We start from the raw sequence: 26,412 nt of genomic DNA on the forward strand, positions 1-26,412 counted from the left end.
GTTAGCGTCTGCGTGCAAACGTTAAAGTTTTCGTTCTACCCCAAATATTTTCTTTGTCCCTTGACATATTGCTTTCATATTTTGCATACTTGTTAACCAACATGACCCCAACCTATAAACAAGAGCATACAACTCTATCAAGCATTTTGTCATAATTATGGCCCCTTTTCCACTTAGAATATGCAGCAAATGTTAAAGTTTTTGTACTACCCCATTTAATTTTATTGTCCCTTGAGATATTGCTTTCATATTTTGCATACTTGTTTACCAACATCACCCTAACCTAAAAAAAAACAAGAGCAGACAACTCTTTCAAGCATTTTGTCATAATGATTGCCCCTTTTATACTTAGAATATGCATATTATTGATAAATCTATGTTAAAGTTTGCGTACTACCCCAAATATTTCCTATATCCTTTGACATATTGCTTTTATATGTTGCATACTTGTTAACCAACATGACCCCAACCTATAAACAAGAGCAGACCACTGTATCAAGCATTTTGACATAATTATGGCCCCTTTTACACTTAGATAATTGAACATTTTGCTTTAATTGCCATAACTTCTTTATTTATGATCACATTTTATTATTACTTTGACAAAACAACACTTACCTGAATACCACAATGGATTCCACCCAAACAATACCCCATGCCCCTTCCCAGAATCCCTTCCCCCCCCCCCCCAACCTCCCCCCTCCCCCAATTTTTTTTTTTTAAACATCATCTAATAAATTACCCCACCCCACATTATACCCCCCTTTCATCCCCCCTACCCCCCCCCCCCCCCCAAAAAAAAAATATATTTATTTTTTTCATTTTTTTTATTTTTGAAAGATCGTCTAATAAATTATTGAATATGAACAATTTCCCCATGATGGCTTACGTTATACTGTCAAGCACTCGAATAGTCGAGCGCGCTGTCCTCTGACAGCTCTTGTTAAGCTCGACTGAGCACTTGGTGTTCATGAAGAGCTTATAGGATAGCTTGATGTCCGTCATCATTTTGTGCGTACGTTCGTAGTTAAAAACTTACCCTCAAGAAACATTGGGCATATTAAAATAAAATTTCAGAGCAATGATCCTTGTGTTACTCTCTTTCAAAGTTGTTCAAATTTTTCTGCTGTGCTGCATATGTCAGTCGAGCTAAAATAGATTTTAAAAGTAGCAACTTAAAACATTTCTGAATGCTCAAGGGTTTAATATTCGGTATATAACTTTGTATAGTGGTAGTCTACAAAGTTTGTTCAAATGACGCTCCTTCTGTTAAAGTTGGCCCACCCTGGTTTTTACTTGTTTCTTGTTAGTGTAAGTAAGTATAGAAGTTCTAAGTGTGTCAATTAAGTTAAGGGAATTGGGGCCATCACTGCCCTCTTGTTTATTAAACATAAAACACGACCACAAAGAGGAAAGGCAGGTTTCCTTTATTGCTATTGTGAACAATTTAGTTAAGATTCATAATGATAAGGCCAATAACAAACCCAGGCATCCAAACAAACGATGCATGCAAATATCAAGCAGCATTCTAATTTTACTGTAAAAAACAACAGCAGCATAATGTACAATATTTATTTCAACATCTTCCCTGAAGATATAATGTCAGATCATTTGTTCTAATGCTGTCTCAGCCCATATCAAATATGTGTTTTTCAGAGTGAAAAAAAACAACACTAGATACAAATATAACACAAAATGCCACGCAGTATGCACACTACAGTTTAGTTCCCACATGTTTCAGGTGAGCGACCTCGTGCTTGTTAAGTGATTAGTTAAATAAAAAAGAGATATTTACTGTCTTGTTGTTAGACATTTATGAAAACTTCACTGCCAACCATCTTATTTCATTCCAGGTTTTTATTTTACACGCAATTGTCTCTACAAAACAATTTATATAACTACAAAGGAATCTAGCATCAAAACCAGATGCTCAAAACATTAACACCCGAAGAATGTTAAAAACGATTAGCTTTTGTTTACATATATTTTTGTAATGAATTTAGCTGTCAGAGCATTTATTTTATGTAATTTTGTGGAAAAATTAGGGCAACATTCAAATAACGTAAACTAGGGATTTCTGGTGACGACAACATATATGTCATGATAATTTGAAAATGCTTGATAAACAAATTGTTCATTATATTAGTGTGATTTTTCATTTCAAGTTAAGAGGCTGTTGGCTCAGCTGGGTAAACTTCTGTGCAACTTGGTCAAGCATGTTTCCTTGACACATTAAATGTAGGAAGCACTTGAACTTTAAATTTTAATGAATACCGTTTGCAGACAATTTAACTCAGTTCATTGTTATTGTTTTGATTCCCGATTTTCGCGCATGCGCAATGTACTGGTAGTCAAAAGCATTGCTTGCAGCTAACGCAAAGCATATGGATAACGAGACTTGTTTAGTCAATAAATCGAAAAGAAACTAAAAAAACAACACCTAAATAATATTTTAAAAATATCATGTTTAGTGCCAAAAGAATGCATTAACACATTTATTTGCATTTTAAAAGAACGCGTCATTAGCATAAAAGTAATAAAGATTGTCTGAAGACTGAACGACAGAAAATTCGACGCAACAAAGAGCTCTATGCATTAGCCGTATAATTATTTGCAGAAAAGCTTCGATAAAAATAATGATACATCTAATTATGAAATTATCATTGCATGCGTAAACTAGAATAATAAAAAATTAGTGATAGCTAGAATTTGTCAGTGTTTCATTGAAAATAAACGTACTACAAAGCCCTATTAAAAGCGAAGTTCATGACGGTATTTACATGTAATTTTTATTTGGATGGGTGTTGTTCAGAGAATGGCTTGAGGAATATTAACATTCAACTGAAAAACACAACCTCACATGATGTAAATTGAACTGTGTATTCATGTATTTTGTAAACTCGTTACTAGTGATCGAGTATGAGTGACAACTATCTAACATTTAACACACACGCACAAACACACACACACACACACAACATAATATATATACATATATAATATAATATATACACATTGTTTCATTATTATTTACCCCCATTGATGTCAAACGTAATTTCTTGTTTTTATGATGTATTTCGTGCATTGCCGTAACATTACATCTTCATACGGAATGATGTATTTATAATTAACCGATGCCCGCTAAATACGTTAAATATTTTTTATTTACATTTTATAATTCATAAATACTTTATTTTTTTTTTATAAATAAAACGGGCTTGTATCTTTACCGTGTTCAATTTCCGATTATCTATAGACTTCAAATTTGTACAATAATTATGTAACATATCTAATTTAAGCAACTGTTAAGTATGTCGGTGGTAAATTTATTCAACCAAATGCCTAGTTACTTAATACTACCAGAATGAAGACATGGTGGCATCATCAATTGCGTTTAATGACCAGACTGTCATCTGCCACCTAGTGTGATTTATGACACCATGTTGTTAGTTAGGTCTGGACAATATCTGATCAAAACGAGATAATCGGATTAGGCAGAACAAAGGGGCAATTAAACACCGGAATACAAAGGCTTAAACGATTTTAAGATTGATGCAAACAATCAAATGAAAACTATTGCATTTAATTTAATTAAATGTTTATTTAATGTGTCAACATGTTAGTTTTCCCGGACCAGGAAAAAGGTCCCTGCCCAGACAAATACCATTATGGTTAATTTGTAAATGTTTTTTATTTGGATTTGCTCTATTTATTCATTGTGTTCAATCTTAGTTGTTTCAGTAACGTAGAACAACTTGTTGGCATGTTGAAAAATAAAATCTAAATATAATCGTTTAAATTTAATCGTTCACGCTCTATAGATGAGTTAATTGTTATTGTTTACATTCGGGATTTTCCGCGCATGCGCACTGACTGGTTGGCAAAAACACTGGTTACAGTAACGTAAAACATGTATAAAGGGCTTTTGTTTAGTCAATAAATTGATAATAAAAACGAAATAAACATTAAAACCCTTTTTAAAAAAGTGCAAGTATAGCATATTTAGTACCAAATAAATGTATATTCACAAATAAAATTTCCTCTTCATAAAAATACGAAGTAGTTATTAGCATATAGTAAACGTGATCGGAAGATTAAATACTGACAATTCCGCAAAACAAAATAATACATTATCCGTATTCTTTCTGATAATAAGACTTGAATAAATTATATTTCAACACTAATAAAACATATATTAATTGTATTATAATTAATAGTGGTGTGGATAGTGTTTTATTTCATCAGCGATCGATAGAGTCAGAGGTGCATTTAATCAATTATAAAAACAAAGCCCTAAAAAGCGGCATACAGTACTGTTTTTAAATATTGTGGTAATTTTCTTTTACATTGAATGAATTTACGTTTCGTTTACATTGAATGAATATAAATTCAATTTAGCATGCAAACGGAAAAACCCTGCATATTAATTACGCAAATTGAACTGTTTTTGCATGTCTATTGAAATCTCTATTAGTAATAAGGAGTGATGAAAATATAGCATTTTATGATAAATGATATATTTAATTTATCTAACGGCCCCTTTTGTGACTGCTTATGTTCATGATCGTGTTTCGGACACTGCAGTAATGTACAATCTTTACACGTAATAGCGGAGTTAACTTTTGCCTGTACCGTTTAATACCTTAATTGCATAGCAGTAAAATTGCCCAATATTTAAAATGTATAGTTATTAAACAATGTATTATTAAGTTTAACTGGCTAATAAATTTATACACTCGTTCCCGTTAATACATTTCCGACAAATTACTTCATTTTTGTTAAAATTTTAAAATATTTCATTTTAACATTAACTTATCAGTATTTTAAGCTTTAAAATGTGGCTTAAATGATTGCTCAATATGCCAAGAGATGACATTGAGGTATCGTGACTTATGTTTACTGACCAGACACTCGTCTGCAACATGTGGTTTATGCAGGGGCCCAAGTATAGGTCCCTGGGTTTATGACACCATGTTTTCTTTGTAATTGTCTGGACAGTATCCGATCATAACGAGATAATCGGTTAGTGATAACAAAGGTGCAATTAAACACCGGGATATAAATGCTGCTACAAAGAGTGCCTAAATTAGTGTGAACAATTAAATAAAACAATTACATTAAACAATATAATTTATTGAATGTGTAAGAAGGTAAGTTTTTCCAGACATATAAGGTTCAAATCAGTTACCCTATAAGTCGCGTACATACAATTGACCTATTCGTCGTTTGTTTTTATCCTTATTTGTTTTCGTTCATTAAATTTAATTTATTCTGAAAGAATTTCAATTTCTGAGCATTTTTTAACTAAAAATGGTCGCGAGGAAGTGCCAAGAATAGAGAGATTTTTGTTTAACCACATACCGAACTCTTAGATTGTGTTCCACTCCCGAGTTCGTTGTCAGTAAAAACAAATAATAATAACAACAATGTAATCGTTCCAAAGATGCATTTCCTTGCATGCTAATGTTTTATTCAGACATAATTAGTAAAATTATATTTGATACTGTGCATGATTATCATTAAAAACGAAGATTTCGTCAACCTTCTCTATATGCGCTTATATAAATTCCACCTCTTTTGCCAACCAGTGGGCGGAGTCTAAACTTTGCAGGTGCGTGTGACGTCACGCGTTAACTCTTCTATTTCTCCCCATTGATTGTATCTTTCTTTTGACTACCAATATATAGCCCGGATGTAAACACGCAGGTGCGCGTGACGTCACGCGTGAACTGGTCTATACCTAATGTACTTTTATCTTAACATCTCAACATACATGTTAAATAGAGAATATTGTATGAATGATATTGGCATGAAATGAACATGCTGTTGGATAAACCACCTTCTACGTCAGTTCTTCAAGCTGAAGTAATGGCTCACCATCATCATTTATATCTGGATTGTGAAACATGACTGGGACAGGGTCATCGTCAATCTCGAACTGAAATGGTTCTGGCTGTTCAAGGATTTTCAAAAATTCTTGAACCCCACTTGGTCTCTAAAATAGATAAACGAAAACATTATTAAATCAGTCAAAGTGGTTAAGAATACACACTGTTTCCCTAGTTTAAACTTTTGACCGTTTAATTTACTGGAAACTTCTATAACGTAATGTTCTGAAAACTATTTTAAAGTATGCATACATATTTAAATTAACTACAATTCGTGTTCTCATTTAAAATTATCATGATTTTCTAAATCGATTAACGATTGACCTTTTATTCAGTATGTGTTTAATATAATTACGAATACATTGACAACACATAACTGTTATATGATTTTTGATAACATGAATAAAGTCGGAAAAATTCAGACTTGTAGACTTGTAAATTTTTAATGCAAATAAATTATTCAGGCAGAGACTTACCCATCTTATCAATAAACGCCAAACACGTACATAGTCCACAATGATTTTGCGATTGTATGCTAATACGGCAATGAGTGTTGCTAGAATCACCGACAAGGCTACGATAACGTTCGAGTCTTTAAGGCATTCGTCTGTATACGAGAAACGGTATCCTTGTGGGCATCGCTCCAAACATTGGCCTTCAAATTCTATCATTGTAATTTTGCATTCAAAACTGGACACACAATGGCCGTTGTGATATAACTTCCCATCTTCGCAACCTTTAACACACCTATTGTTCATATCGACAACTCCAAAGGGACTGTCAGATGGACACATTGTTATACAGATTCCTCCGTACTGATATTTGGCTTCATTTGGGCAGCTCTGAATGCATGTGTGGTTGTACAGTACCTTTCCATCTGGACACGACATGCGGCATTCCATTCCGAAGGATTCCTTATTGACAACCATATTTTTCGAGCACTTAGGCTTACAGACGTTGTCTTGCACATACCCATTGGAGTTCGGACAAACCTCTACACACTTTAATGCATCAAAATCTAATGGTCGCCCACTACGATTGCACTCAGACACGCACTCGACGATGTTATTATCGTATGTTTGATATGTCCACGTGTTGTCTTTGTTTTGTCTCCATTCTTTTGTTTTTAACGTTGTTGCGTTTTTGAAAGGTAGGTTGTGTGGACATGACAATAAACATGACCCCCTAACTGATACATAAGGCAATGGACAATAGTAAATACATGAATTATTTAATGCATACATATCTTCAGAACACTCTTCATAACAGCTTGCGTACCTGTTAACTGCGTTTATGCTGCAGATATCTTTGCATGGATTTGTTACCACGTATTGATAATACACGTCATCATCGGGGCATTTGTTAACACACGTGTTGTTCCATGACCTTGCTTCACAATTATCCACACACATGTTTGTCAGCGTTGATTTTGAAGTAAAATGATAACTATAACCATAGTACTGGAAATCACTATAATGAACAGTTTGTTGGCGTGATTTCATTTTATTTGGGCATTCATACAGACATGTGGAATTAAAAATATATTCCTCTGGGGTACATGCTGCTATGCAATCGTTATTGCGTTGAAAATATCCGAACGGGCACATACTCAAGCAATTAGTTTGATGAACCACACTGGAACAACTCAAATACTCACAATTTAGGCCTGTTGCGTTCTCAAATACCAAATGTTTATTGTGTGGACAGTTATTCAGACACTCTCCGTCTACTGTGTAGTTTGGACACTGTTTAATACACGCGAAATTGTCACTAAACAAGCCTTCTGGACACGTTTTGAAGCAAGTGAATGGTATTTTTTCGTAAGAGGAAATATCGCTGTTTCTACAGTAAAAGGGCATCATTTTCGGACATGACTGTAGACACTCATTTGACGCTACAAACATGTCTGAAGGACAGCTCATTACGCAAGTTTTATTCAATATATAGTCTCCTGGGTCACAAGACTGTACGCAGAAATTTCGATTAATCCAATTCTTAATAAACATTGAAGGCGAACATTCCGAAACGCATGTTTTATTTTGGATATATGACATATTCTGAGGGCAATCACACATGCCGTTGTCGTTAATTTCAGTACAGATTTGTGTGCACTCTCCCTGTTGGTTCCTTACAGGATGGGACTTCGGACAGCTAGCAATGCAGGTTCTGTTAAATATCACATTACCTTCAGAGCAACTGCTGACACAATAGCCATTTTCAATTAAAAAATTACACCCCTTTGAGCAAAACGCAACTGACTTCTTCCTATACGTAACATTAGTTTTATATAAGTGTGTATCAGGGCATTGTTCGACACACATTCGTTTTCCAGGTTCAGCTAGGTTCAAGTCATCGCCCATTATAACATTGCTGTGCATATGACACGATTGTGTGCATGTTTTATTATATATAAAATCTCGACAAGATCTTACACATTTCCGTTCTATAAACTCTTGTCCGACAAATTTTAACGTTTCTTCAATGAACTCTTGATCAGAACAAGCTTGCACACAGGTCATGTCCTCTCCAACAAACATATCCCCACAGTTGAGGACACACTTAGTGTTGTTTTTGTAGAATGGCTCGGGACATTCTTCTACACATCCAGCACTAGAACAGAACGGCTTGTGTGTTGGACATTCGCTTCCGCCACCACATGCCTGACAAATATGGATCTGAAATCATTGTTGCATATTGACCTTTTTACGTAAAACATATTTATCATAGAACAACGAAGAATAGAACAATACAACAGATGATCTACATCACAGGTGGTTAGCGTGTGGCTATGATATTAATTAGTGCAAACATCATTTTGAATGATTAATTATCACATTATGACGAAAAATCAACTCTTCTGAAAACAAATTCACTATCAAATATATATATAACAAATTTTTCCAACTCGAAATCGTCCAAAAACGTGGTGCATCGCTTTGAACAGCCATTATTTCATCAATTTTACAGCGATTTTCATGAACCGCCCTTATTCAACGCAGAAATGAATTTCCTTCCTGGAAATGTATATATCTTGTTATATTTCTACAAATTCTGGGTCAAATTTTAAGAAATAACACGATACACAATTCGCTTGACCTACTTGACAACGATCAGACAGTATTCATGAATGAAATCACCAGTTGTAAAGGCACACCTTCGCACTGGACCAATGAAATCACTCGTGTGTTTAAAAAGTTCACTTAGTTGAAATGTATGTAAACAAAGGTTTCAAACGGCGTTGGACAGTTAGTTTTGATGCATAATGCAACGGCAAGCACGGTAAGAATGTTTTTTCATACGTTTTATTGAATTATGGTATCGAGGTCCGGGAACTTTGCAGGGAAAATGCCATTTACTCCGTGAAGATTTCAGTCATGAATACTGTCTGATCGATGTTAAGTGGGTCACACAAGTTGTGTATCGTGTTATTTCTTAAAAGTTGACCAAGTATTTGTAAAAATATTCCAAGACATATACATTTCCAGAAAGGAAATTAATTTCTGCGTTAAATAAGACCGAGATCGTGAAAATCGCTGCAAAATTGATGAAGTAATGGCTGTTCAAAGCGATGCATCCCGTTTTCGGGGGATTTCGAGTTGGATACCTTGTTATATATATATTTGATAGTGAATTTTTTTTCAGAAAAGTTGATGTTTCGTTATAATATGATAATGTATCATTCAAAATGATGTTTTCACTAGTAAATATCATAGCCACACACTAACCACCTGTGATCTACATAACTATGTATGATTGGAAATAAAGAAGAATTCCTATCCCCTAACATAAACATTCTAACTTTCAAGTAAATAGTTTCGAAGAGACATTTATTACGACTTATGCATAGTACATCTTAAATTTTAACCATGTTATTTTATACATATCGAAAGGCCATGTGTAAAGGAAGTGATCATGTGGTAATAGAAGTGTACATTCTATCGAACGTAATACATGACAGTGGTTGGAAACAAAATAGTATTGTGATAGGGTGACAATCTGTTATTATGTTGTTTATATTTATGGACAATAGACCAAAATGTTAAGTGGTTTACATGTATCTCACGCATAACATTCGAATCAATATGCAAATACTTATAATAATAATAATTAATAGCGCATATTTTTTGCAAATATTGAATTATGCCAAACAATTTAACACGTTGACATGTCTATTTCACATCTGTATGAAATTATTTGTTTTGTTTTATAGAATAAATGTATGAAACGGATCATATAACAAACACCATTTGTATCATTATGCTTATAATAATAAATAACACACATAAATATTAAACGTGGAAACACATTTGCAGATATGTTTTAAAAACGCAATGGCCTTCATTAAAATATATATCAAATAAGAGGGCAAAAATAAATATAATTTCACGTTATATACCTTATATTATTTTTAGAAAGTGTCCCTTAGGTGCACCTGTAACTCCCAATGTCCCGTTAATATTCACCATTTTGTTCAAATTATATGTATTTCTACGTGTATAAATAAGACACGACTGCTAGACTGAGGTTTCACATATCAAGGTCAATGGGATTGGTTGCATGTTTTAGTTATGTTTTAATTGCTTATAAATATATGTTTGTATGTTACTGAGTTACATTATTACATAACGTTTGCAGTACATTTACAACACCAGCACATGGAAACAAAGCACTATTTAAAAAAAATAATTCTGAGATTGAATAAACCCTTACCTTGGCTATGATTATAATCAACAACAATTTAACTTTATTCGCCATTTTTACTAACATTTCTGAAACGTCGTCTATTGATCCAGGGTAATACGGCTATACATAGACATACTATATATAGACAGTTCGTGAGGTTTTCAAAATATCGACATCGTTGTAAACGGTGTACTAGTATATGATTACAATTAGATTTAAACTGATAACACAAGCTACACGGGTCTATTAAATAACGAAGCATACTAGCGAGTGTTAAAATCCGTTCCATAGATGCTTGAATTTTGCGGTATGTTTCTATTAATTTAAACTGCCGAGCGATCTCCGGATTATGCCTTTTTGCTTGACATATTCGCGAGAGGATAAACACTTGTTATAACGTGTTCTTCATTGCTACTATCGTATCAATAACAGGCGACGTTTTTATACGCCCGTCTATGACGGGACGTATTATGGTATACCCCGCGTCCGTCTGTCCGTCCGTCTGTCCGTCCGTCTGTCCGTCCGTCTGTCCGTCCGTCCGTCCGTCCGTCTGTTAATGTCGTACGCTACGTCAAATATCCTTTGACAGATTTTCTTCAAATTTTAACACAATCTTAATATTGATAAACCCTGATCCCCTTTCGTTTTTGACGGAATTCTGAATTGTCGTTCCAGAGTTATGGGACTTTGTTCGTCAAAATTTCGTGATTTCATTGAATGTCCTACTGTAGCTCAAATATCCTTCGATGGATTTTTTTCAAATTTCAACACAATCTTAATATTGATAAACCCTGATCCCCTTTCGTTTTTGACGGAATTCTGAATTGTCGTTCCAGAGTTATGGGACTTTGTTCGTCAAAATTTCGTGATTTCATTGAATGTCCTACCGTAGCTCAAATATCCTTCGATGGATTTTTTTCAAATTTTAACACAATCTTAATATTCATAAACCCTGATCCCCTTTCATTTTTGACGGAATTCTGAATTGTCGTTCCAGAGTTATGCGACTTTGTTCGTCAAAATTTCGTGATTTCATTAAATAAACTGAAGTAAAAAAATGATTCAAAGGGTTATTTATTACCTTACTACTTCATTGGCGAACGACGGGCGTATCATGCGCTCATGGCGCAGCAGTTTATTATGTGTAACGAAACGTCTGAAAACTAGTTCAGCTGATAATGGCGGATATTAAAGTTTACGCTATACCTTCTCTTCCAGTAGACAAGGATTATCATATATTTGTGTGTTATTCTCGCGGTGACCTCGAAAATGTTCATATTTTAATTGAAAACCTGGAGAAAGAAGGGCTAAAATGCCTCTACCATGAGCGCGATTTTACAGCGGGTCATTCGATACTTACCAACATGTTGGACAAAATACGGAAGAGCATGTACATGCTTGTGGTTTTATCAGAAGACTTTGTAAACAGTGGTTATGCTAAACATGAGGTGGCAGAGGCCATGCATTTACAAATTAGTGAAGGGTATTCAATAATTCCATTATTGATCGAGCCTTGTACAGTGCCAGATTTCTTGAAACACATCACATACATCGATGTAACTGAAGTGGAGGTCAGTGAAATTCACAAGCGTGTGTTAGAGACAGTCGTAAATCACAGTAAGTTGCTAAAAATACGTCTTTTAGTGCAAACAAATTATAATTATTCGTAAACACGTTTATTGTACAGCTTTCCCCTTTCTATTTCATACAATTTAAAATAAATGTATAACTCTTGAGTTTTATTTTGCAAGGACGTAATAGTAACCTAATATGTATAATCTATGATATTTTGTGACGCTGTTTATCAAAATAATGATTAATTACTTGTATCAGACCATTCGCAAAATCGATGACAATAAGTACCTCGCGCTGAAATATTAATCGATATATACCTATATTTCAGAAACAATGACGGACCTTCAAGAGAGTAGTAAGTATATTGGAACTGGTGCATGTATAAAGTAAGGAATATAATATATTGCTAACATTTATTAAAATAATTATTTTGATAAAACTAGCTACGAATTAATGTAGTTTCTTGTTTTCTATAACATTTAGTAGTTATTATAATATTATCCAAATACAATTTCGGTTTCTAGTATGTACTATCACAGGTGGTTAGCGTGTGGCTATGATATTAATTAGTGAAAACATCATTTTGAATGATAAATAATCATATTATAACGAAAAATTAACTTTTCTGAAGAAAAAAAAATTCACTTTCAAATATATATATAACAAGGTATGCAACTCAAAATCACCCCAAAACGGGTTGCATCGCTTTGAACAGCCATATCTTCATCAATTGTGCAGCGATTTTCACGATCTCGGTCTTATTCAACGCAGAAATGAATTTCCTTTCTGGAAATGTATATGTCTTGCAATATTTTTACAAATGCTGGGTCAACTTTTAAGAAATAACACGATACACAACACGCATGACCCAGTTGACAGTGATCATGTATTCTTTATGAATGAAATCTCCAGTTGTAAAGACACACCTCCGCATTGGACCAATGAAATCACTCGTATGTTTAAAATGTCAGTTAGTTGAAATGTATGTAAACAAAGGTTTCAAACGGCGCTGGACAGTTAGTCTTGATGCAGAATGTAACGACAAGAACGGTAATAATGTTTTTTCATACGTTTTATTGAATTATGGTATCGAACTACATGAACTTTGTAGGGAAGTTGCCCTTTACTCCGTGAAGATTTCAGTCTTAAAGACAGCATGATCACTGTCAACTGGGTCATGCGTGTTGTGTATCGTGTTATTTCTTAAAAGTTGACCCAGCATTTGTTAAAATATTGCAAGACATATACATTTCCAGAAAGGAAATTCATTTCTGCGTTGAATAAGACCGAGATCGTGAAAATCGCTGCAAAATTTATGAAGATATGGCTGTTCAAAGCGATGCACCCCGTTTTGGGCTGATTTTGAGTTGCATACCTTGTTATATATATATTTGATAGTGAAATATTTTTTTTTTCAGAAAAGTTAATTTTTCGTTATAATATGATTATTTATCATTCAAAATGATGTTTTCACTAATTAATATCATAGCCACACGCTAACCACCTGTGTGTACTATTGGACATCAATTTAGTTTTTAAAAGACGCTTGAGAAAAAAATGTTAATATAGACTCGCATTTTGTTTGAATTCATTCAGGTTAGTTATGTATTGTTTATGTTTCAGTTACGGGCAAGTGTATAGCTTGCCATGTTCAGAGGAGTAGGAAAAACAGGCTATCTTGTGCAATACAGGAGTTCAAACTGATCTTTAATGAAAGTGACCGTGCAAGAATTGCCGATTTCAGGTTTCAGGTAAATTTTCATATAAAAAATCTTAATTACATTTAGGCAGTGGTTCTGACTAAAGCTTTTGTGATATTTTCTTTGAATCGACCGTAAAAATGTGCATTAATCAGTCGAAATTGTAGAATTTAGTTTAACTGACTTAAATATGTGTTTAATGTTTATTAACACAGTTTTAGCCTGCTTTTAAATTGGCCAATCGCCTTTAATAAAGGACCTCGTACTGTTGATCATTTTATTCTCCCGCTGTTGCTTCTTGAGTTTAACTGTGCTTATATTTGGTTGAGTATACAAGTATACCAATTGTTTATACGAAACTTATTTGAGTTTATAGCTCACGTGAGAACACCGTCCTCATGGTGAGCATGTTGGCCTTAATTCGGTGTGTGTCAACATTTACCTACCTTATTTACACTCAATGGGCCACATTTATTGTCAGAAGATCTATCCCCAAAAGGTCTTTGCCAAATTCGAGACTGGGTCTCTCGAGGTCGAAAACAATTTCAACTAAAAGAAAAATCGTGTACACACTATAGTAGTAACAGTTTAGGTCCAATCTCCACACGACTTGGACATAACATTTGTTCTTTTGAAATCTCATTTTAGGTTGAAAATAGTTCTTGTCTGTTGTAAAACATGGGCGCTAGAGGGCGGGGCAGTTGTCCTCAAATGGCTATACATTGTAGTAAAAACTTGTTAACACTGTTAAGTCACATTTATTTTCCAATCTTCATGACATTTTGTCATAATATATGCTATATAATGTCATATAATAATAATAATAATAATAGTAACTAGAAATGGCGTGGCAGAGGCCGACGCGTATCCCCACGCCGCATGTTTGACCCAGGGGCGCCCCAGGGTTGGTAATGGGGCCATGCATAGTTGAGATTGACCGTATTGTCTTAAGAGATGTTCAGTATAAATTTGAAGTAATTCGGTGTAGAAATGAAGAAGTTAATGTAAAATAACCTAAAAAATGAGTGAAAATCTATACCCTAATTTCTCCTCCTCATCCTGCTCTCCTAACAAATCTAATACTGAATCAACTTCACTGACGTCCATTATGTACATGTCATACTTATTGGAATTACTTATGAGAAGGCTGAACATGCTCTCTTATAGCCAATCTTCTTGCTTCTGTTTTGGAAAAGTTATGTTTTGAGGATAAATGGTTGACTAAATAGTAGCGTCTCAGAAATTTTCTATCGCAATCTTGTACACAACAATGAAAATGTTGAATTTCATGTCTGTCTTTGACGTGCCTGTTCAAAGTCCATATTGCTTTAAATTGTTTCTCAAATTTTTCCCACGTGAACATTTTGCCAGATTTTCAGTAATGAGTCTAAACGTGTAATTGAACAAATTGAAAGTTTCAGCCCTTTTATAGATTCCTGAGGCTTTATTCCATGAGTTTCTCATGCTTTTTATGCATGACTGCATTCTATCTCTTCTCTCATATACAGGTGTCCCTTTATCCATAAGATGGATGAGCTAAACCATTTCACAGATGAGTTAACACAAACAATTGACTACTAAATACATCTCTGCGCCACTACTGTGTAACTCTATATGTGTTTTCAATACACAAGCTTCATTGTTGAAATATTCCTTTGTCCGATGAAAATGCTTGCACTTCTTCTGATTGGGTAGATAACCATATAATAGATTTCAAAATCATTGTTGAAATATTCCTTTGTCCGATGAAAATGCTTGCACTTCTTCTGATTGGGTAGATAACCATATAATAGATTTCAAAATCTAAACGCGGACCCTAAGTTCAAGGTCAAGGTCACAGTGGTAAACAATAGATGTGTTCGTCAGAAACACAATGCCCCCTATTGCGCCGCTTTGATTTTTTTTTGGACCTTTGACCTTGAAGGATTACCTTGACCTTGAACTTCCACCACTCAAAATGTGCAGCATCATGAGAACGCCGCTTTGAATTTTTTTCTTTTTGACCTTTGACCTTGAAGGATGACCTTGACCTTGAATTTCCACCACTCAAAATGTGCAGCTTCATGAGATACACATGCATGCCAAATATCAAGTTTGTATCTCACCCCTGTACGTCGATAATCCAAACTGAGTAGGATAATTCAAACTAAAGAAACAAACGGCGACAGAAATTAAGACTTCAGTCATTTATTTCTAAGAGCACGTTTATTTATGTTTAGTTGTGACATGATAAACGTTTCTTTTGTATAAAATGTTATTTGCCGGATACAATGCGCTAATAAACCCATAACTATTAAAAACAATTCCGTCAAAATAAAATGAATATGTTTGAAAATCTTGAAAAAGTAAATGAAATTGTCTAAAGGTTAAGGCCAAAAACAATTGTATTCGAAGGTTTTAAATGTTTTAATGCTTGGACTTAAATGTACTTACCCTTCATGTATGTATGTAAAGAAAAGTATTGGCGTAAATGCTCGAAAACGCAATATATTCGTATTTGTTTGGGACAAAAATATACAAATTGGATAATGACCTAACTAGTGTATGGATAATTCCAAACTAACATCAAGAAGTCGATGGATAATGACCAAACTGCCAGATGTCTTTATGTCAGTTTGGATTTATCCATAATGTTTAATACCCGCCCTGCAAACACATGATTTTAACACAGAAACACACTAGGTGTTAAAAGGAAAATTTTAAAGGACATTCCTGATATAATTTGGCATATCTCTGTTACAGTTTCGTTCGCTCTTTTGTTAATTATCGTGTAAATAATTCAACACATAGGTCGCATTTCATGTAAATTAGCATTTTTCGAAGACAAATTTATCGTTTTTTTACTAGAAGTTTTCAAAGCGCCTGTGTGTGTCAGACATTCACTATCAAATATGTAGAAAAATTACGTCATTGTCGTTACTAAATTAGCAGAAATGATAAAATAGTCATCTTCCTTTCAGTTTTAGTTTCGGCCAACATTTTTTTCTTCAGTTTGAATTATCCAACTGAGTTTGGATTATCGACTACAGGGGGTGTATCTTCAATAATGCAAAAGTAATGGCCAACGTTTAAGTTTTTTTTACGGACGGACGGACAAACTGACATACACAAATACACACATACTGACATACTGACGGACAGTTCAACTGCTATTATGCCACCCTACCGGGGGCATAAAAATTTCATGCAAATGGAAAGGCCTTGTCTAGATACACATGCGTACCAAATATGAAAGCAATATCTGAAGGGACACAGCAGGTATGAGCCTTTTTCTAATCGCAGTCGCAGATTTCGAAACCTGAACGCTGACCTCAAGTTCAAGGTCAAGGTCACAGGGGTCAAACATTTTATGCGCATGGAAAGGTATTGTCCAGATACACATGCATACCAAATATGAAAGCAATATCTGAAAGGACACAGAAGTTATGAGCCTTTTTCGAATCGCGGGTCGCAGATTTCAAAACCTGAAAACTGGCCCCAAGTTCAAGGTCAAGGTCACAGAGTTAAAAATGTTTATGCCCATAGAGTGTTGTCCAGATATACATGCATACCAAATATGAAAGCAATATCTGAAGGGACACAGTAGATATGAGCCTTTTTCGAATCGCGGTCGCAGATTTCGAAACATGAAAACTGACCACAAGTTCAAGGTCAAGGTCATAGGGGTGAAAAATTGTGTGCGCATGAATAGGTGTTGTCTGGATACACATGCATACCAAATATGAAAGCAATATCTGAAGGGACACAGTAGTTATGAGCCTTTTTCGAATCGCGGTTGCAGATTTTGAAACCTGAAAACTGACCCCAAGGTCAAGGTCACAGGGGTAAAAAATTGTATGCGCATGGAAAGGTGTTATCCAGATACACATGCATACCAAATATGAAAGCAATATCTGAAGGGACACAGTAGTTTTGAGCCTTTTTCGAATCTCGGTCGCAGATTTCAAAATCTGAAAACTGGCCCGAGTTCAAGGTCAAGGTCACAGGGGTAAAAATTTTATGCGCATGGAAAGGTCTTGTCCAGATACACATGAATACCAAATATGAAAGCAATATCTGAAGGGACACAGTAGTTATGAGCCTTTTTCGAATCGCGGTCGCAGATTTCGAAACCTGAAAACTGACCCTAAGTTCAAGGTCAAGGTCAGAGGGGTAAAAAATTGTGTGCGCATTGAAAGGTGTTGTCTAGATACATATGCATACCAAATATGAAAGCAATATCTGAAGGGACACAGTAGGTATGAGACTTTTCGATTCGCGGTCGCAGATTTCGAAACCTGAAAGCTGACCGAAAGTTCAAGGTCAAATTCACAGGGTTCAAAAATTTTATGCACATGGAAAGGTCTTGTCTAGATACACATGCAAACCAAATATGAAAGCAATATCTGAAGGGACACAGTAGTTATGAGCCTTTTTCGAATCACGGTCGCAGATTTCAAAACCTGAACGCCGAGCTCTAGTTAAAGGTGAAGGTAACAGGGTAAAAAATTGTATGCGCATGGAAAGATGTTGTCTAGATACACATGCATACAAAATATGAAAGCAATATCTGAAGGAACACAGTGGGTATGAGCCTTTTTCGAATCGCGGTCGCAGATTTCGAAACCTGAAAACTGACCGAAAGTTCAAGGTCAAGGTCACAGGGGTCAAACATTTTATGCACATGGAATGTTCTTGTCCAGATACACATGCATACCAAATATGAAAGCAATATCTGAAGGGACACAGTAGTTATGAGCCTTTTTCGAATCGCGGTCGCTGGTTTCGAAACCTAAAACTGACCCAACGTTTAAGGTCAAGGTCACAGGGGTCAAAAATTGTATGCACATGGATAGGTGTTGTCTTGATACACATGCATACCAAATATGAAAGCAATATCTGAAGGGACACAGTAGTTATGAGTCTTTTTCGAATCGCGGTCGCAGATTTCGAAACCTTAAAACTGACCTAAAGTTCAAGGTCAAGGTCACAGGGGTCGAAAATTGTATGCGCATGGATAGATGTTGCCTAGATACACATGCATACCAAATATGAAAGCAATATCTGAAGGGACACAGTAGTTACGAGCCTTTTTCGAATGTCGGTCGCAAGAAAATCTCTGACCCGGCCCCGCCCCAACCAATATAACTTTTGACCCAGGGGTCAGATCAAAATTCCGTCACTGTCACCGTCGCACATATGCTCATAGCTACCATGTATGTAAGTTTCAAGGTTCTAGTGCTAATAGTGTAGGAGGAGCAGGTGGCCAGGACGGACGGACAGACAGACATCACCACAATATCCCCACTTTTTCTCCGAAAAGCGTGGGGATAATAATAATAATAATGATGATGTCAAAGCTAAATTCGAAAATGGTTACCGTCTGTTGAAAACTATGGTCGTCAGGGGGCGGAGCCGTTTTCCTTACATGGCTTTAGTAAAACCTTGTTAACAATCTAGAACTCACATTTATAGATATCTCTATGAAAATTAATTCACCAGGGGGCGAGGCAGTATTCCTGATATTGCTATAGTAAAACCTGTTTAACACTCTAGAAGTTATGTTTCAAATAAGTAAGCATTAGTGTCTGAGATTTTCTTTTTTTTCTTTTCCAGTTCAGCGACAAAGAATTGGCAAAAATAGCAACAACCGTCTCTAATTCCACATTGGTTCGGTTCTGGCACGTGTATACCAATTTTAAACTGTGCGCATGCATAATTTGCTTCATAATGAACATATTGTATGCGTTGATCCACACGATCCTTATGCTAACAATATTTGACCAATCCAAGCCCGTTCCGAATGATGGCTCTATCCTGCAGGTTTTACTGATAGTCATTCCTATGGTGCTTTGGGTATGTTGCGGTACACTTGCCGGCATTGAAGCTCCAGTTTTCCAAAAAAGGATTTCATTAACATACAATCTTCAGATCAAGGTATATTTTTATGACTAATTCGATAGACAATTCCTTTACCAAATCAATGTAGCTTACTTATATGTGTGTTGTTTTTTTAATGTAGAAAGTCATCATCTTAATAACGGCCTTCTTAACCATTACAATCTATATAAAAACATCGGTAAACCATTTTACAAATTATGAAAATTATTAAACGAATAATAGTGGATGAAAAATATTAAAATTTATCCTATAAATCTGTAACTAGCTGATACATACTATATTTCGTCTACGTATCAATGTATGCCTAGTTATGAAAAAATGTGTAATGCATTCGTTTTACATAAAAGCTAGAATGAATATTTATATTTCAGGCAAAGAAACTGTTGATGCTGGAACTAAATAAATTCAACCTTGAGGCCAGAAAAAATAATCAGATTATAATTTTATCACATAGTCTATCCGTATCCTTTCCATTAAAATATCACTCTCTGGTTTGAGTGGAACAATATATAAATATTTGCATTGTTTCCGACACAATTAACAACACAACTGAGTTGTGTGCATTAATTTGTGGTCAACATTAAAAACATACTTGTAATGTGCTAAGCTTATGCTTAACATTGTCGCTGTAGATGTTACGGAACACATACACACTGTTAGTCCTTACACAAGACAGAGCCCATGTTAATGTAAATTTATCAGAGATTCAGATGGATATCGCATGTGTAAATATAAAATACATATGACGATGTTGCTTATTATTGTATTTTTTATGATTTTAACTTAACAACAATAAGAATGTATGCTTGATTCTAATGCGGTACGATTTCAGACCTTGTCAGGTAAGTAGTAAAATCATGAGTTGTTTAATCGCAAGTAAGTCATATCTTTAGTAAGACAAACCGAATTTGTGAAATCTTTACCACCATCTCCGCTCAACAACAACTAACATGGACAAACATGCGCATATTTTCATTTTAAAATAAAACTAGCTTCAAAAAGTTGTATTTGAAAAACATAAGAAACTGTTATTTGCATGAGGAAGAAATTAGTATGACCAAAGCCCAAAGTGTAATGTATTGTCTATCATTAAATGGAACCTTTAATCGTTTATAAGTATGTGGATATTCATGCAGCTCATGTTCATTTAAAAGTAACAGTTGTCTGTGTTTATAGATAAGCTGAGTTCCAAATCATGTTTATTTAAGCTTTGATTATTGGAGTTGTACACGCATATGTTTATACAAAAATAAGTTCGAACGAACTTCATGTTTACCACGGTGCATCTGAGGGTACTTATAAATAAAAACAAAACCGATTTCGGTTTGGTGCAATATACATTTTGTATTGCGAATATTAAGTGTAAAGTAGTTGTTAAAAACAATAATTTCTTGTTAAATTTTCAAAATTAGGTATACGGTTTAACCAGTGACTTGATGCATTTACATTAAATGTTAAATTAAATGTTTACTAGACGGATAACTTACTGTGATAACGCTCTTGACTTGAATTTTATGATAAAATTAGTGTATACAAAAAAGGGACGGACATTAAAAAAGATAATTTTAAGTCATTAATCTTACTACTGTTTAAGAGAATTCGACTGTGTTTAGATATATATGCAGCTTGTTATTATTAAAAATGTCTTATGGTGTGTACTCATCGTGAACAATATCTTAATCAATTTAAGAACTGTTTTTAAAGGAAACACTTATTGCTTTGGTAATTATTCATTACGTGATTTAACTAGATGTATAACACGTAAAGTGGAATGGATAAAATATCTGAATATACCATTGACATCGTTATTTTAAAGACGTATTAATTTAGTCAGTATTGATATATTCGGATGCAATCATGTACATACAAGATTTACAATCATTCATTGTAGACTTACTTCATTAAGAGATGTGATAGAAAAGAGGTACTGCGAAAGCATCAAAGAGCAGGCGAATCTGTTGTGGTAAGCTTCATACATTATGAAATACCTAAAAATATTTGCAATACGTTGACTATAGTTTGTGCATATTCATTATACAGTAATCCAGTCAAACTTGAGTATATATAAATTGAAGTCACACAATGTCTTCCCTTAAAAATAGCCCTTTGCTTATTCAGGAGTATACCAACCGGCTATTCGACAGTTTTGTGCAGTCATCAGACGTTACCCTGTTGATAGAACCTTCACCCCAGCAGCAGAAACGACACAGAATGGAAAACAATGCCAAATGTATTTGCTTAATTGTTGAAGAGATGCTCTGCAAATGATAGTCTTCAGAACAGTCATGTTTAGCATGAAGAGGATAACAAATACACGCGGGAGATTAATATTATAATTTATAATTATATAATATATTATTTGAAGTCTTGTTTTACTTCCGACGTTCAAATATTATTGCCTAAACATGATCACGTTTAAAAATGCATGCGCTTTTTACGATATATTAGGCAGCACGAGTAGCTTGATAAAACACTAATATACGAAAGTTGCAAACCCTTACCGATTTGTAAGGAATGTTTTTAGATCATCGTAAACTTTACAGGGACTTGTTCAGAGAATCGACGGTCACAAATTTGGGTCAAAGCCAATAAGATATCGTTGTATACATGGAAAAATTAAGTGTTGTAAATTACATGTACTTAATACATTATTAATTATTTAAACAAACGCACAATATAACTTACTTCGCAATTATAAACGCATTAAACACCAAACGCGTCCATAGTCTGCAATTATTTTTCGACTGTAACCACACACGGTTACCGGTGTTGCTAGAATCACCACTAAAGTGGCGATAACATTCGAATGTTTCATACACTCGTTTAAGAACGAGTAACGGTAACCAGTTGGACAAGATTCCAAACACATACTTTCAAATAACATGATTAAATTGTTGAAATGATAGCTGCGCACGCAGTGTCTGTTTCAAAACAAAGTATCATCATAGTATTTTTTAACGTAGCGAGTGTCCATTTCAATAACGCTATAAGGACTTTCAGGTTGACACTCGGTAAGACAGAGGCCATCATACTAATATTTACTTGTTCTGGACAGTATTTCATGCACGTTTAATTAAACAGTAACTTCTCATTAGAGCATGACAAACGACATTCAAAGACTTCTTCGTTGGTCATCAAATTCTTAGAGCACATTTTATACAGACATTATTCTCTAAACACCGACCTACGTTTGAACAAGAATCTACATGTATTCACTGAACGTGAAATAAAATGATAGGGATGTGAATTGACATGAAAGGTATTACAGTCAACAATAATAACAACCTTCTAAGTGAAAGTAGTTCAAGAGATGGAAGCTCGGAGCTTGATATTCGTTATAGTGGAGGCTGGGAAAGCGGAAGTGACTTTAATAGAAACAGTAGCGACCATGAAAGCCACGGGTTGGTCATCATTTACACTGGGAAATACAGCGAAACGCACAGAAGTTCAAGTTTGGTTGAGTTTACTAGGTTGTCAAATCTTGGCAAAAAAAAAACACGCGTTGACACTGTTTAATAAGTTGTAAGTGTAAACTATCTTTTTCGATTGCGCTGGTATTATCTCGGTTCTAAACACTGTACTGTGACATTTGTTTGTTATATTGACTATACAATTGTTAAGAAATATATTCAATATGTTATTTTGTACATTTCTTTCAGTAAGTGTTATAGTGTAGTTCATTTGTCGAAATTCTTTTGTTGCGTCATTCGCGCGTTTTATTTCTTGACTTTTTCACAAACATGTTTACAGTGTATAACCAATATCCAATATGCGCTGCACTTGTGATGACGATATAAGGCAATATATTGCCCAGAATAATGTTTATTAAGAACAAAAAAAGTTAATATACAATAACCTCTTAATGTTCTAAAATACGTACAATCATAAAAATCTTCTAATAAAATCTGTTTGTTTTGGTTATATAAAAAATCAAACATTGTTAATATAGCTTTACAACAAGAAATGGTTGCTTTCTGATGCAGTTGAGAATTATAATTGTATTCATAAAACCGTTAGATTTGTAGCTGTGTTAAGATATTAAAAAGAATTAAATCAGATATACATGCAGTTACGTAACAACATGGTAAAAACTCGATGTTGGTGTATACATGGTGTACCGGTACTTCATTTGTTATTTGTGAATTGTTACATTTCTCTGTGTTAATATTCGTTGTTTGGTTGTCCATCTATGCCTATATTAAATTTCTAATGTTCGATTTGTTTAACCAACTGGCGTAATAATTGTTCAATGTTATTTAAAGTTCCATATATTTTTTAAACAACATGCTGTTGTTATTTTTGTAATTTCATGCAAAATTGAACTTTTTCGTTTCAATTTAAAAAAGTATTTGATTGTTTATGTTTAATGTACCGGTACGTATACTAAAATGTTTATTAATATTACGCCATATTGTTACCAAATTGATGGAGCTCACACAAACCATGTGATCTCAAATGTTCATGAACGTCCGTCTGTTCAATGTAAAATTGTTCCTTAATAGCTCCAGAAAAGGGTCATGTTTCACAAGCATCGGCATACTTCTTTCTTAATGCAATATATAATTATGTTAATAACTTACAAACATGTATTAATTTTGCGTTGTAAAATTTACATGATATTGCTGTTCTCTACAGCGCATGTTTTTCTTTCTTTTTTTAACGTCGCTATCACAATCTACGCCATTTTACGTTTGTGTATCACGTATATTTCATTTTAAGTTCTGTATTTGCATTTTTATATCCGAACCTTTCCAAACCATGTTCAATTGTAAAATAGCATTCATCATGACCATTTGCTTTATTGGTTGTTTGTAGGTCTGTTTATTTTCAATATCGTCATCGAATTTCATTTTTTGCAGGCGTTGTTTTCAGGCACTTATTTTCATAAAGCTTCTTCGCGAACACTTAAAAGTTATTTTTATAAAATTGAATTAGTAAACATAATTTTTGTCCTTTGATATGCATATTATTTTGGCATGAAACTATTTAATACAATTATATTTATTATGTTGCTTGAATGACATAGTGCTGTCTTTTGTTAGTAGAAATCCTATGGTTTCACACAAGAATTTCGAAAATTAAAATGTCGTTAAGTCAATCGTAGGGTTAGATTTGCCCAAGAAGCTGTCTGAATACAAACGCTTTCTCTTGTGTTTTTAAACACATTTGCCATGTGGCCGCGCTATTTATTTTTATTTGTGTTGCCTTTTATTAAAAATTTACATTTTGTTTCTTTTTATCGATTTATTGAAGCTGTTTGGCTTATTTTATCATGTTGACGTATGGAGTCATACGTATTTGATAAACTATGCGTTTTAAAACCTACTATGCCTGTTTTGTTTTGTTTTTATTTAAGTACTTTTTATTGCTGTTGTGGAACTTGTATTCGCTGTCATCCATTGTCCAGTATTATACTTTGGAATAAGTAATAAAACTATTTGGCTTTCTCGAGTTCGCGTTGTTGTTAGTTTTAATACATGAATATATGTGTTATCATGCAAATGTAAATAATAATAAGAAAATGAACTACCATATCTTGATGATGATGATGATGATGATTGATGATGATGATGATGATGATGATAATTACTCCATATACTCAATTGCGAATATCGTAATAAAAGCAAGCCACGTGCAGATTTTAGACTACTTTCTTTCACAAGGACGTCAGCCCTTCAGCTCACAACAACGTGTTATAATTAACATTATAGTAAACTTTTTTGTGTAAAAACAATTATAGATTATCAATGATGCGCGTTATGAATGAATGGATACCATTGTGTTGATCAAATATTTGTTACATGTACAGAAAAAGTTTGTTACACATGGAATTCATTCGTGTCGTCAACTGTCGTCGACAAGGGGATAGAACCTCAATAGTTGACATGATGGACATAACATTTGTGATTATAAATTTACGGATTTTAGTTATAAAGTTTATACAACATATATTTTGAGCTATTTGTATGTGATAAGCAATATACGCCTGGTCGTGACAATTTTTATGTTGTATACATGCTACATAGTAAATTTCTGGAACTTTATCGGTACTAAGTGCGGTTGGAGATGTGCCTGAAAAGCATGATGTCTACGGGACTCAAGGGAGGTAAGTTCATAGAGAGTTGTCGATATTGCTTGCTGCTACGTTGCTCATAAGGGCGAATATGGAATAACATTACGTAAATTTAATGGGCAATTTATTTTATTGGAATTACAAACATTTTTAACTGAGAATTCATCAGTTTTTTTCTTATATTCTTGGTTCATAGTTTGCCAAAGATTTCAGCATTTATTTAGCTTATATCAGAATTTGCATAATTATGTTGGGGTTATATTTTTTTATGTTACAAAATTGAACATTGTGTTTAAAATGTTGAGCAAAATATGTAACTAAATAGAATAAAGTAATTAAACATTGTTTACAAATTTTAAAAAAAGTTCTAAAATCTCAGATTTTTTTCCCATGATTAAAAAAAAAAGCTTACTGAGACACTTAACCAATTTAATTTTTATTTGGTGTTGTAAAATGAAGAAAAATATAAATAAAGGTTTATTAAATATATAATTGAAGGACATGTACTGTATATTTTAACACTTTCAGAAGCGTTTTGTATGGCATGTGAATAAAATGTCTGAAATTACAGTAACTAAGATATGTAAAAATACACGACAAAACGTTTTTAATT

At 34.0% G+C, this 26,412-nt stretch overlaps 2 protein-coding genes and 1 long non-coding RNA gene across 3 annotated transcripts in view; 1 reads left to right on the forward strand and 2 right to left on the reverse strand.

The window, feature by feature from the left end:
• Nucleotides 1–26,412, reverse strand: part of LOC127865107 (protein RD3-like) — a 575,560-nt gene that overhangs the window by 277,134 nt on the left and 272,014 nt on the right. The gene's annotated exons all lie outside the window — the stretch shown is intronic.
• On the reverse strand, nucleotides 5,645–10,826 carry LOC127865084 (proprotein convertase subtilisin/kexin type 5-like). Its single transcript, XM_052404978.1, has 3 exons — nucleotides 10,599–10,826; nucleotides 6,365–8,563; nucleotides 5,645–5,995 (listed from the first exon to the last, which is right to left on the reverse strand). The coding sequence occupies exons 1-3, from the start codon at nucleotides 10,653–10,655 to the stop codon at nucleotides 5,843–5,845; spliced, it is 2,409 nt and encodes an 802-aa protein (XP_052260938.1). The 5' UTR covers nucleotides 10,656–10,826; the 3' UTR covers nucleotides 5,645–5,842.
• LOC127865123 (uncharacterized) lies at nucleotides 19,705–25,177 on the forward strand. The gene is made up of 5 exons (XR_008042493.1): nucleotides 19,705–19,762; nucleotides 20,098–20,187; nucleotides 20,524–20,568; nucleotides 21,618–21,689; nucleotides 21,845–25,177. It is a non-coding gene; the product is annotated as an uncharacterized LOC127865123 (long non-coding RNA).

The sequence above is a fragment of the Dreissena polymorpha genome, chromosome 1, assembly GCF_020536995.1.
Source record: "Dreissena polymorpha isolate Duluth1 chromosome 1, UMN_Dpol_1.0, whole genome shotgun sequence".
NCBI lineage: Eukaryota > Metazoa > Mollusca > Bivalvia > Myida > Dreissenidae > Dreissena > Dreissena polymorpha.